Source organism: Aplysia californica, unplaced genomic scaffold (genome assembly GCF_000002075.1).
Source record: "Aplysia californica isolate F4 #8 unplaced genomic scaffold, AplCal3.0 scaffold00202, whole genome shotgun sequence".
Classification (NCBI taxonomy): domain Eukaryota; kingdom Metazoa; phylum Mollusca; class Gastropoda; order Aplysiida; family Aplysiidae; genus Aplysia; species Aplysia californica.
Genome location: NW_004797472.1, coordinates 141,409 through 155,423, shown reverse-complemented (window position 1 = coordinate 155,423; position 14,015 = coordinate 141,409). Strand labels below are relative to the sequence as shown.

General features: G+C 40.3%; 1 protein-coding gene across 1 annotated transcript in view; it reads left to right on the top strand.

Moving 5' to 3' along the window:
• Positions 1-1,355: 1,355 nt before the first annotated feature.
• Positions 1,356-14,015, top strand: part of LOC101856345 (syndetin) — a gene marked incomplete in the record, with an annotated part of 27,087 nt that continues 14,427 nt past the window's right edge. Inside the window, 13 exon segments of the mRNA XM_013082976.2 lie at positions 1,356-1,467; positions 2,660-2,756; positions 3,337-3,417; positions 4,274-4,381; positions 4,869-4,940; positions 6,289-6,413; positions 8,297-8,450; positions 8,717-8,799; positions 9,689-9,830; positions 10,229-10,372; positions 10,789-10,924; positions 11,938-12,118; positions 13,419-13,608. Of these exon segments, the coding sequence (XP_012938430.1) occupies positions 2,709-2,756; positions 3,337-3,417; positions 4,274-4,381; positions 4,869-4,940; positions 6,289-6,413; positions 8,297-8,450; positions 8,717-8,799; positions 9,689-9,830; positions 10,229-10,372; positions 10,789-10,924; positions 11,938-12,118; positions 13,419-13,608 (1,464 nt within the window).

Below are 14,015 nucleotides of genomic sequence, written 5' to 3'. Positions count from 1 at the left end.
TGCAGCTTTACGCCCTTGTTCTAGCGTTAATCTAAAGAATGCGTGTATACGTTCACCGACTTGAGCTTTGTGTAGAGATGAAGATTTTGTAAAGCACATATAAGAGACCTATTGTATTGTATGGGAGTAGGTGGTATATTAGCCTTTATAGGCCTAGATCTACTATAGAAATTTTAATAATCTGCGTCATTGTGATATAACTGACGTGTATACTGATTTCTTCAGTTGTATTTCAAACGCACCCCCCCCCCCCAAAAAAAACAACAACAACAACACACCAACAAATCCCCAAACAAACCCCAAACAAAACACACCCCCCCCCCCAAAAAAAAACCCTATAAAAAACGACCCCCATGCCAACCCAACAACATTTGACAAAATAAATAGAAAGCATGTTAATTTTTTTCTCCAGTTGCACAGAGCGTTTCACCATTGGTTGAAAAAAAAGTGGGGGTTTTTTCTCCTTAGTTTACGTTCGTTGTTCTGAAATTAAAAAGGTTGTACTAATTTCTGTTAACTTGCGGTGTGTATAATAAGAATATATGACAATATATCTCTATTTCTTTTTCATTCACGAGCATGCAAAAGGACGCTCGCGCGCGCGCACACACATACATACACACACACACACGCACGCACTCACGCACACACACACACACACTCACACACATGTAAACGCATACACACACACACACACACACACACACACACACACACACACACACACACACACACACTCACCCACACACACCAAACGCTCACTCAGCAAAAAAAACCACACACACACACACACATCAAAAAAACACACACGCGCATACACACACAAACACACACACACACATACACACACACACACAAACACACAGTTACCTACTATCTATCAAAGTGGTAGTTAAAGAGGCAAATTTAAAAGACTGCAGAGAACGATCGACACAAATTAAATCAACAAGAGATAATTAATGTCACGATATAAGATCAGAAACGTCTACAAATTTAAAGGAAAATAACTCTTTTAATTAGATTTTTTTTAAATTACTGATTGTTTCCCTTTAACAAGGTTATTGCTTGTGTTGTATCATTTCAGATTCCTCCTCGCTATCATGTGCAACACTCTACATCTAATACTGGATCTATAAGAACACTCCAAATAACAATTTGATTCAACTGGGTACCCGATACAGTTACTAATTTAAAAAGTTTACTTCTTATTGTAAATACAAGTCAGTATGTCTCCTCCCCCCCCTCCCCCCCGCCGGCTGACACAAACGAAGAACGACTACTCTCATCTTCATAAGTTCTCAAGGTTTTTGCTCTCAATTGAAAGAAATTAATTTTGTTCCATAGCGGAAGTAACACAGCTGTCCACAACACTTCGATGCTAAAGCAGAAGACGAAAACACAGCATTCAACTTTCATTCTATCATTTAGGTTTTACACTCCCATGGTTTTTTGAGAGAGCTGACATAGGTACACATGAGCTTAGTATGAGATGTAAAGCTTGTGCCAATTATTTCACCATTGTCATTCATCATTCTTCTTCATCTTCTCCCTCTGCCGCTTCCATCTTCATTTTTTAATATTTCATTATTTTTATGATGTGATTGTGATGCCCGAAGACGAGAATGAGAACCTAATGATGAGAAAGCATCTCTAGATCTAGATCTAGATCTAGCCTCTTTAGGCTATTATAAATCAAAATAAGTCTTTCAAGTTACTTACAATCCAGTGATTCGATGATAGCAGACAGACTCTAGTAGTAGGGGAGGAATTTTGTGCCGTAAAGAGCGACCACTATGAAACAGTCGAATATAGAGGGTTTGGTTGGGGTAGGGGCAGAGGTTGGGTCAGGGTTAGGGTTAGGTCTCGGCAATTGTTTACTTTCTCGAGTTTAATTCCGATCTAGAAGAAACTCTTTGCCTCCCCGACTGGATATTCAAAACTTTGCGCAGGAGTTACGAATACGTAAACCATGGCAATTTCATCATTTGTTGTAGGCAGTAACATACTTGCTAGGCCTTCTGTACTGATTTTGATGACCATTGTCTTTGAGTACAAGCCCACGTGGGACGCTCAATGTTAAAAACAATCAGGAAACGACAAAAAATGCAGTTTTTGGGACACATAAATAGACATAAAAGAGTCTTGAACATCTAGCTCTCACTGGCAAAATTGAGGGCAAGGGAGGCAGGGGAAGGCCCAGAACAACATACTTGGGGAACTTTTATCAAATAAATGGGTAACGGGGAAAGATCAGGGAAACGTGGCTTTTTTGAGAGCATCTGAGCAAAGGAATGAATGGAGAACCGTGATTGCCGATGTCTGTCGCAGATCTGGCTCTAGATGATGATGAGTATATTTTTTCATAAGATTTGAAGACTGCACTGTTTCATTCACTACATAATCAATTGAAAGGGAATTAAAATTTGAGCAAAAGAAATAAATTTTCTCACAAAGAAATGGATACTATTTTGGAAAGTATTGTGGAGTATTTATAGGGGCATAGTCGAGCCGATGGTGCGGCTTACTACTAGTGGTAGTGGTGAAGAAGATGCTGAGCCGTTCCTCATTGTAGTAACAGAGTTAATTTTGTTATCTGAAAATTTACTTGCAAGTTCCTGCCATAATTTTATTACTTTGATTTCTTTTCTTCCTTCGACAGTGTTTTGAGTATGGCATGAGACCTGTCATATTCAAGTCTATTGAGAACAATGGCTTTCAAGCAAAAGTTGAAATCCCTCATTGCTGGGGGAAAGCAAGTAAGTGTTCTTTTTCTTTTTCTGTTGTCGTTGGTTTTAAGTGTTGTTGGTTTTTTTCCAATGTGTTTTTTTTTTTTTTACCTAATAGGATCAGGAATCTAGGGGAGAGAAAAATGGCCTGCTGTTTGGACTTCATATGTCATAGTACAATGCTAACTGTGAATAATTGACTTCAATGTATAGTCGCTTTCTTATCCTTTTTCATTCTGTCTTCTTACCTCTTCCATTTAAAATGACTTACATTATTATAATGTTTAGGTATGGTCATGAGACACCTACCAGAATAAGATCATAATGAAAATATGGTGTGAGTGTGCCTTGCTTTTTGTCTACTTTTCAGGTTGTGGAACGTGGGTGGTTGGCGGGTGCTCTAGTGTAGTTTGCCTGTCAAACATCTATCGTCTTTACTTTATCCCTCCTTCTTTTTTGTGTTTGTTACTACTTGTAACACCTCTAATCTTCTGCACTTATATGACCTTATTGTGTTGCAAGTGCCGTAAAACTTACTTAAGCTAAAAGGTTGTGGAATACATCTCATTGCTGTACAGATTTAATGCTTATTTTTTGTTCTGTTCTTTAGGACAGCCTCCAGTCGCCAGTGGAGGAGAGTGTGTCTGTGTCAGACATTTTGTCTGTTGGGGCCGCAGTGACCAAGAGTAAGGTAGGGTATTTTGTTGTTGTTGTGGATTTGAGTTGATATCATATATATCTGATGATTTGGACTTGGAGCACTGTATTTATATGAATGTGAATCATAATGTTGGTTTGATAGTGTTTTTATCATTTCTTTTCTTTTGTTGTGACCTCAAAGCTGGAATAACAGCGAACTGTCCCAAAAAACTTGTTATATAGAGGTTAGCTTGTTATTGTATTTTTGTTCAAGAATTGGTCCTCAAAAAATCTGGTCTGTGATGCAATAGCCACTTTGATTTCCTATGATCTATTTCTTTGCCATTATAAAAGTGGCTAAAAATACCAGTACAATCCTGTGTCGCGGTACTTTTTGTCCAGCCTCGCGTATCGCCAGTCACCACGGCCATGTTCGTCCATTGCTGTCCTACTCCTCGTCGGAAAATTCCTCGCTCTTCTATTTCTCTTTCATTGAGGAGTTTCACATTATGACCTTGTAAAAAATGTGAAAGTTTCTATTTGAGTGAATAAAAAAAGCCGGCTTATATGTGCAGTATCTGAAATAAACAAAAAAAATCCCCCAACCCACCCTACTTATATCATTGAGATTTTCATTTTTCTGAAGTCATAAGGTTGGCCATGGTAAGCTTAGGCCAAAATAATTACTGTATGGAATGTGTTGCGGCCATGACGATGATTTATGTGGTGAACAAACCGTTTTATACAGCATTGTTCTGTTTTTATGTATGTTACATAACAATGATTTACGTGGTGAACAAACTGTTTTGTACAGCTTTGTTCTGTTTTTATGTATGTTACATAACAATCATGTACGTCGTGAACAAACTGTTTTGTACAGCATTGTTCTGTTTTTATGTATGTTCCAGGTGGAGAAGAAACCGGTGAACCCTCATGAGGAGCAAGAGATTATAGACGGGATTGAGGCGGAATATTACAATAATGAGTCCTTTGATACTAGTCTTTTTCAATTACAAGTAAGTAACTGGTGTTTTTTTTTGTTTTTTTTGGTTTTGGATAAGTGTTTTACGGCGCTCGCCACTGCATAAGGTCAAATGAGTGGGCAGGACACAATGAGAGGCGAAAACCTTAACCTCTAGGCCACGAGAGCCCCCCAATTGTTGATTACAGGAACGTTAAAGGATTTAAATTTCAACATTTTTGGGGTTTCTATGTTCATTCTTTGATAAAATGGAAGAACATCCCAAAAGATTCACTTCCTTCCGCATGTTGATTATGCTGGCTCAGTTCTTTTAAGCTTGGTGGGACAAACATTTTTCAAAATGAAACTTAGATGGAAAGACGAATTTTAAAAAATAGCCTGAACTAAAATGAGGGTTATTGTAGAAAAGATAAAAAAAATTATGTAAACTTAAAATGGCAGGATTAATTTTTATAATGACTTGTACTGGAAAGAGTGTGAACCAATCAGTCACTGAGAAATTTCATTTTTCTCGTCTCTAGAAACTTCCGGAGCAGCTTGACCTGGAGAAGATCATGGACGACAGTGTCCGACTCCGGACTCAGCTACAAGCTGTGAGTATATACAGGTCGAGCCTGCTGTTATGGCTGCCTATCCAAGACAAATTACCTGTTCAAAGGATCATTTCCCACTTTCATTCGTACCAACTGCAGTGAGGTTACTGAACACACAGTGCTACAAATGAAACGCACAGAGAGAGAGAGAGAGAGAGAGAGAGAGAGAGAGGGAGGGAGGGAGGGAGGGAGAGTTACGGAGCCGGTTGTCATGTATTTACTAATGTCATGTCTTGTTGTGAGTGTATGCGTGAGTGCACCTAGCCTTTGTAACGTCTACTGCCATTGTTAACGACCAAGACAAATTTTTCCCTGCGAGAGGAATAAAGATAGTCATTGTCATTTTTCTACATTATATTGACTGTCCTAGACATCTACCTGTGTAAGACAACCACTTTTCTACTCAACAATAGTTGGCCATCTTGGACAATTTCTACTACACATTCGTCGGTGGCCTAGTGGTTAGGCTACTGGACTCGTAATCGTGAGGTTGCGGGTTCGGGGGTTCGAGCCGCGGGCCCAATGTTATGTCCTTGGGAAAGGCACTTAACAAGAATTTTCCCCACTTCACCCGGGTGAAAATGGGTACCCAGCTATAGACAGTGAAAGATCTTGTCAGTTTGTTAGTGTTTGAGCACTTAACCAGCTGCTTGGACTGTATGCTTCCCGGGAAGCTGAGAATGTTTCTGAGTGTTCTATGGTCTGCTGGGGTAATAATATAGTGTGAAGCGCATAGAGCTTGCTTTCGAGTGGGGGCATGCGCTATACAAATGCTATTTATTATTATTCACTGTGTTTTATGCTCTAAACACGTAAGTGGTTTCTCGGAAATTGTTCCGCATGAGAAAAAAGACCCCTCTGATTTAAATATTTGATTCTATTTATAGCCCATGCTGGGGCCTGATTTTCAATGAGGATTATCAGATTGACCTCGGCAACGGTTTTAGAGCAACATAAAAGAATTTGACCTATTTCTTCCATTACACGGTCAGAGTATAACATCGTTGTTGTATGAGGAGTTTGGGTTATAGGCCAGACATCTGAGTGTGAGTAACGCTTATACTAACTGTCAACAGTCTGTAGGGATGGCTTATACATGGCACTCTTATACATCTTCTATCGGTTTTTTTATTTTTGATCTCCATTCCTCTGTGTGTCAGCCTGTCAGAATACTTTGTTTGTACGTCCCTCTATTCGTCCATCTCTTCCTTTCCCTCTATTTGTCACTGTTTTTTTTTTCCCCAGGTGTCAAAGCGGGTGTCAGCCTGTATGCATATTTTATTTGTTCGTCCCGTTATTTGTCCATCTCTTCCTTTCCCTCTATCTGTCTCTCGTTTTTTTCCCCCAGGTGTCAAAGCGGGTGTCGGAGCTGATCCTGCAGAACCACCCGGCCTATGCCACGGAGCTCCAGAGGGTCATGGATCTACAGCGCACGCTCAGAGCTGCCGGTCGAGTGTGTCAGACCGGCCGCAGGTAAACTATGCCTTTGTCTTTTTAGTTTAGTTTTGTCAAAGATCGTACATAACAAGATGGTTCACTCAGCCAAAAAAGGTGTCGGCGGAAGTCCGCGCATTGCTTCAGATGGCGCTGCAGTCTTTGTTTTTAAGCTCTCTTTCGTTTCTCGAGAAGAAGAATACAAAAAATACAGTTTTTTAGTTTCACTTTTATTGTTTTTTACACAAGTAGGGTAACTCTGTTCGCAAAGTCCGCACTTTTTCAAAGAGGACGCCTCCAAATTTTGAGGGCACTGTTTTAATTGGCTCAAAGAGAGGAGAGAACTATCTTGTTATACACGATCTATGGTTTTTGAAAGGTTTTTACGGCGCTCGCAACTGCATAAGGACATATTAGTGCCAATGGGTGGATGTCAACAGAGAAGTTAAAAAGGGGAATCAGGCTTACTCTGCTCACATCTCTAGCCTCAACAGAACAAAGTCTGCTTCGACTATCAAGGCACCCCGGAAATAACAGTTCACAAGAGAGTGACAAACATGCAAAAGAAATAGAGGGAAAAATGACAATAGTAAGGATGAGGAAAGAAAAAGCAGCAGTTCCCCCTATGTTGTTCCGGCACAGTATGAGCATGACATTGATAAATCAGCCCATTTACAATTCTTCTGTGCATAAGAACATGTTAATGTCCCCCCCCCCCCCTTTGGGAATGACCTAAAGACACTTCAGTCAGTAGCGCCGCCTGGGCGCAGGTAAACGTCTCTGTCTACCACAGCCATGGGCAAACTGTGGCTCGCAGGCCAGATGCAGCTCTTCAAAGAGTTTTGTAAAATTGACAAGAGTAGGCTTCGGCCGCCACCCCGGCAATATTCAAAATTTCCTACCAACTGAAAAAGTGTAATGTGTCCCGGGCGCTCATATGACCTTATGCAGTTGTGAGCGCCGTAAAACACTTACCAAAAAAAAAAGAAGTTTTGTGGGACCCCCGGAGACATTCAGTGAATAATAAAAAAAATTAGAAAAAATTAGAAATCAATCAATTTTAGTAGAACTAACTCCTTTTTATCTATACACTTTATTTTAGAAACAAAAAAAGCACCAAAAAAAGCAACCCCCCCCCCCCCCCCCCCCCCCACATTTATTGTTATCAAATACAATTGACCACTTTCTGTTGCCTCTAGGCACTTCGCAATGAAATGAAATTTCGACAGCTTACTCATTGACACGCTTCATGCGTACTACCCAAGTCAATGTACAAGAATGATTGATAATTGTTACAATCCTTTGAAATACACATTATGCCCAGGTATTATACCAATAAGAGTGATTCGACCAAAGAACACAAACATAAAATAACAATTACTATGGCTGCCGTAAGCTGATAAAAGACCTTTTTTTTCTTCAGAGCAGTTTCGAGAAAAAGAGGATTTTTGTCAGCGTAATCATGTAAAAATCAAGTCATTCTGAAATTTGAATTCTAATTTATTCAAAAACTAGTCACGGTTTCAATTTGTTTTTTTTTCACTCAAATTGGGTAACTGATCAAGCTTTCGATTTAGCAAATAATAAATTTTGGCGCGAAAATGAAAAGAAAGGCGTTGTGTTAGCTTATGGCAGTATGGCTGCTGATGACACTTGACTTGACACAGTGGGTGGTTGGAGGGTGATCTGGTGTGGTTTGCTTCCTTTTTCCTGTCAAACATCTATCGTGTTTATCTCCCCTCCTTCTTTTTTGTGTTTGTCACTCTCTTGTAACACCTCTAATCTTTGGCACTTATATGACCTTATTGTGTTGCAAGTGCCGTAAAACTCTTACTAAAGCTAAACTACGACTTGACACAAACTACAATTTGGCCTCACACAAACTACAATTTGGCCTCAACATTTCCGTCTACCTTCCCCAGGCAACTGTCTCACGCTCGAGAAAGCTTCACTATTGCCAGTTTAGGCTTGCTGGCCAACTATCGCAAGCGACAGCAGCTTGTGGGTCTACTGAAGTCGCTGCGCACCATCAAAACTTTGCAGCGCACCGATCTACGTCTCCGGGAGATGATGGAGGTAAAACTTGAGAACTTTCGGGCTGGTGTGTTCTGACAGACTTTATTCACATTGTGGGTGGTTGGCGGGTGCTCTGGTGTGATTTGCTCCTTCTTTCCTATAAAAAATGTATCGTCTCTATCTCCCCTCCTTCTTTTTTATGTTTGTTACTCTCTTGTAACACCTCTAATCTTCTGGTGCTCATATGACCTTATGCAGTTGCGAGCGCCGTAAAACCTCTACTAAAACAAGAGCTGAACTGTTGTTTGTTTTTTTCCTTTCCCCAGGAGGAAGACTACAGTGGTGCCATACAGCTGTGCCTGGAGTGTCAAAAAGCTGCCAGTACTTTCAAGCATTACAAATGTATCAGGTACCCTTCAATGAATTATAACTCTTTTAGGACAGCTCAACCTCTCTTGAGAAATTACCATAGGAAGCACGTGTGAGGCAGAGTGGGGAAATCGGGCACTCGTCAAAATAGTGAAATTCAAGCAACTAGTATTTTTCTGTCAGATTGGCAGTTTTTTAAATTTAATTTCTTTTTTTTTTTGGCTTAACACCATTGTTACCCAATTAATAACACACTTCTGGGTGGAGTTTTACTGAAAGACGTTGATTAAAGGCACAAATAATGTATGTTTTCAGTTTCCATTGACTATCAAGCTGCTATGGGAATAATCAGACTTTGGTGGCCATATTCTCACTTATTGTACCTTTGAAACCAGGCAGCCCTACCTTCTTCAATCTCAAATATCTCAACTTTTATTCAAGATAGATTGGTATTTTTTTTAACCGATAGCAAGACAACTGAACAAGCTGTAAGATGATACCAATAACTCAACATGCCCAAAAATTGACGAGCGTCCGATTCCACTGCGTCATAAGACATATTATGAACAGGGGTTTCAAACTCAAATTATAACGGGGCTGCTGGAGGTAGAATCTTCAGCATATTTATAACTTTATTGTGTATTGTGTAGCGAATGCCGTAAAACTTGTGCTAAAACTATACTAGTGGGTGGCTGGCAGGTGCTCTGGTGTGGTTTGCTCCTTCTTTCCTATCAAACATCTATCGTCCTTATCTCTCCTCCTTTTTTTTGGTGTTTGTTACTCTCTAGTAACACATAAATCTAATCTTCGGCACTTATATGACCTTATTGTGTTACAGGTGCCATAAAACACTTACTAAAACTTAACTAAAACTATACTAAAAGATGTTATGGACAGCAATAGCTTTCTTTTCTTCGTCATTGCCGCAGTGAGCTGAATTCCAAGCTGCAGGACACGCTGGAAATGATAGAGGAGCAGCTGGATGTGGCCCTGGCCAAGACCTGCGCCGGATTTGACGAGGTTCATTACAGCAAAGTGCAGAGAGCGTACAGACAGCTGGGAAAAACACAGGTGTGATGAACTCTTCCTTAACTCGCTCGCTGTCTACCTACCTTTGCTGCATAATTTGTGGCGCTCAAACTCTGTTTCAACTGCCTACTTTTACTGCAGCTCCTGCACTTACATACAGGGATGCCAAATCTCCGGTTTTTCCGGCTTTTTCCGGTTTTTTCCTACACTTTTAAAGGAAAGGGCAATGGTAAGAGAAATATTTTTGTTTGCTCATTTAAAGATTTTACAAGGTTCGTTTTAGGTGAGGTGTGATGCTCCGCTCATTTTCGTTTGGTTTTTTTCAAAAATCATTTGACATCCCTATATATATAGGACTTATTTATGTTGAGAGTTCAGTAAGACTCTTTCTAAAACTAAAGCTAAACCAAAAACTGTCTCCCCCCATCTCCCCACCCTAGACGGCGATGGACCAGCTTCACATGCACTTCGCCAGCGCCATTCACAACACGGCCTTCACCATCATCCTGGGCTACGTGGAGCTGTGCTGCGGTAATGGGGGCGTGTCCAACTTCCAGAAGCGACAGTACGCCGACCTGTGTAAAGTGAGTCAAAGACATTCACGTGTCGCGACCTCAGAATTACACTAAAGTTTACTATCTTGACATTTTTGGCTGTTTTGAGTTAGAGAGAGAGAGAGAGACATTCTATCATTATTATTATTGTTATTATTAATACTATTACTATTACTATTATCATTTATAAAAAATTATTATTATTATTTATTATTATTATATTATTATTTAAAATTATTAATAATAAAATTATTATCAGAATGATGATGATGATGATGATGATGATGATTAATATTATTATTATTATCATTAATAATAGTATTATAATTAATGTTATTATTATTATTACTATCATTATATCATTATTATTATTATTATTACCATTATCATTATCATTATTATTATTATCATCATTATCGTTATAATTGTTGTGAACGTGTCCCCAGAGCATCAGCATCGAGACGTTCAGCCCCTGCCTGGTGGACCTGTGTAAGGCCTTGTGGGAAGTGATGAAGAGTTATTACCGCACCATGCGCTGGCACGAGCTCAACGATCAACACGACGGGGAACCCGCCGAAGCTGGTGAGTCTTGCCGCAGAGTCTCGTCTCGTCTCGCTTAGTGTCTTTGAGTCTTATACACCCACGGACACCCCCCGGGGCGGTGCCACTGACTGAAGTGTCTTTAGGCCATTCCCAAAGGGGGGACATTTCTCGTTCTAATGCACAGTAGAATTGTAAATGGGCTGATCCAACAATGTCATGCTCATAACTGTGTCTAAACTGCAACAGGGAACTGCTGAATTTTTTTTCCTAATCCTTACTATCGTCATTTTCCTCTACTTCTCTTGCATGTTTGTCACTCTCTTGTGACCTGCTATTTCCGGGGTGCCTTGAAAGTCAAAACAGACTTTGTGCTGTTCAGGCTTGAGAGGTGAGCAGGGTAAGCCTTACTCCCTGTAAAAACTTCTCTGTTGACATCCACACCTTGGTGCTCATATGACCATATGTGGTTGCGAGCGCTGTAAAACCTCTACTAAAACAAAACAAAAAAACCCACCCACGAAAGTTGGTGACTTTTCTCATCTAGCTTAGTGTCCTTGAATCTTACTGAATCTCTCACTTCTTACGATTGGTTTCCTCGTTGATTTGAAATTGACACGAGAGTGCACTGAACTGTGACGTATGAAAAATAAAGACAGTACGGATAAGTCATCATAAGTGTAGCACAGGATATATCGTTCGCAATACTCGTACAAATATCGTTGGTGTTACGCTTCAATTATAACTCCTTTTTTTGGTTCTAAAACCGTTGTTGAGCAGCAACAACAAAAACGGCAGAAGTAGCAATAAAAGCAACAACACAGCAGTAAGAACTACAACAACAACAACAGCAATAGCAACACCAACAACAGCAGCAGTAGCTTTAAATACAACAACAGCAGTAACAATGAAAACGACACAGCAGCAACAACGTTAGTAAAAACAACAACAACAACAATAGCAGTAATAACAACAACAACTGCCATAAGAACAGTTTCAACAGACTGGTAAAAAAAACCCAAAAACAAAATAACTTTCTGTGCAACGTCCCCCAGAGGACGCAGGCACCAGCGTGGAGGCGTCCTTCAACCGCCGCTACGTCACGCAGAAAATGGAGTACGGCCGCGGCCGCATCTGGCAAGACGTGCAGCAGAAGGTCAAGATGTTTGTCCTGGCCTCCGACCTCAGCGGCCTCAAACTGGACGAGTTTATCTACGTGCTCGACATCATCAACAGGTGAGGGCGTCGGGGGGGGGGGGGGGTCGCGTTTATGGTCAAGGTCGTCCATTTTGGGGGGGGGAAATAAATTGTCACGGTTGTAACGCAATTGCCTTCAGTTATTTCTTGTTACTTTGAGAACTTAAAAAAACTCCCCTGTATTTTTGTCACTGCGCTAGGAAAATGGCACATCTAATGTTTTGTACCTTTGAGATAAATGCAAAAAAACTATTTTACTAGAGTATTTATCATCTAGCAATGGTAAAACTTGCCAGGCATGTTTCTTTCGTGACTGCCAGCCCATTTTTGTTTTGGTTTTACCGAAAGATAACATATAACGTACCACCAAACAAAATAAAAAGACTAGTTACATTTTGCCACAACTTTGAGTTATGCTATTTTGTTAATGCTGTGACTATTTATCTAAGTCCATCTTATGACTTAAGTGAAAGTGTGCATGTCTCAGTCGTTAAACTTTTTTATTTGAAACAGACTTCTGCTATATTGAAGATATGAAATGTGTAGCAGACATTTTTGCCATGCAGATAATTATTGGAATTATAAAATTAAAAAATTGAGGGTTTAAAGTAGGAAGAAATTTAGGCTTTATTCCTTGTTACACTAGCTTGCTTTTATTTAACAAGAAGACTATAGGAATTGGAATGAGCTAGAAAATATGAGGGATAAGAGGGAAGATATTACTGATGAGCTACAAAATACTGGAAATGACCTAGAAAATATTGAGAAATACTGGGGGTGCGCCAGAAAAGATTGGGGATGGAGCTAGAAAAGATTGGGGATGAGCTAGAAAATATAAGGGATAGATCTGCTGTAGTGCATGGGAAGGAATTTTGTCCAAATTCCTCGCAATGTATTTTGTCGGCCAGCTGTTCATATGTACTAAGTATAACATTTTGAATTAAAAAGAAAAAAATTGTTACATCTTAATCTGTGATGTCGGTTGCATTTGCTGGAGAAATATTTTGATTAAATTCAAATTCTAAATGTTGGAAAAGTTAAGAAAAGCTGCACAATGTAATAGGTACAACTTTTGAAACAGTATTTTTTTTCTCTCCGTACAAATTTTGCACTCTAGACTTACAACAAGCGGGCAGTATTGCATACGAATGTATCTCAAAGGCCGCTAAAAATGACTTATGTCTGTATGCAATACTGCCCGCAAACATTTGAACAGCTTGATGAGGATACATTTTTAGGGGGAAACTTTGAATAAGACGGTATAGACTGGTGAATAGTTCTGTAGGGGATTTCGTCCAAATGCCCTGTCTTACAAATTTGAAATTTGTCTTTGGAACAGAATGATCGGAATCGGGGAGGAGTTCTGCGGCAGCAAGTCGGAGGGCCTGCAGGACTCGCTGAAGCAGCAGAGTCTGAACTACTTCAAGACGCACCACCAGGTCAGGCTGGATGAGCTCCGGATGTTTCTGGAGAACGAGGCCTGGGAAATGTGTCCGGTCAAGTCCAACTTCAACATACTGCAGCTTATGGTCAGTTGTCACCGATCTCTGTCTCTATCTGTCTCTCTCTCTCTCTCTCTCTCACTGTCTCTCTGTCTCTCTGTCTCTCTCTCTCTCTCTAACTTCAACGTATTGCAGCTTATGGTCAGTCACTGATCTTTCTCCTCCCCCCCTCCCCCCTCGTCTTTCTTTGTTAAGTCCAACTTTTACAATGTACATCTATTGGTAAGTCCCAGAAGACCCCGTTCAACACTTTATAGTCACTCGGAGCGTATAGCTCTGGCAAAAATTTCCCCTTCCAGTCACTGGGTGCATAACTGCATCAAGCCTGAGAAGTCTGGTCCAGTCTCTTGGTGCTGGTCTGTCTGGGCCTGTGTAACTTGGTGTTGCAGGACCTGCCAGAAAAACAAGTGACTGCCAAGGGTGTCTCTCCCCCC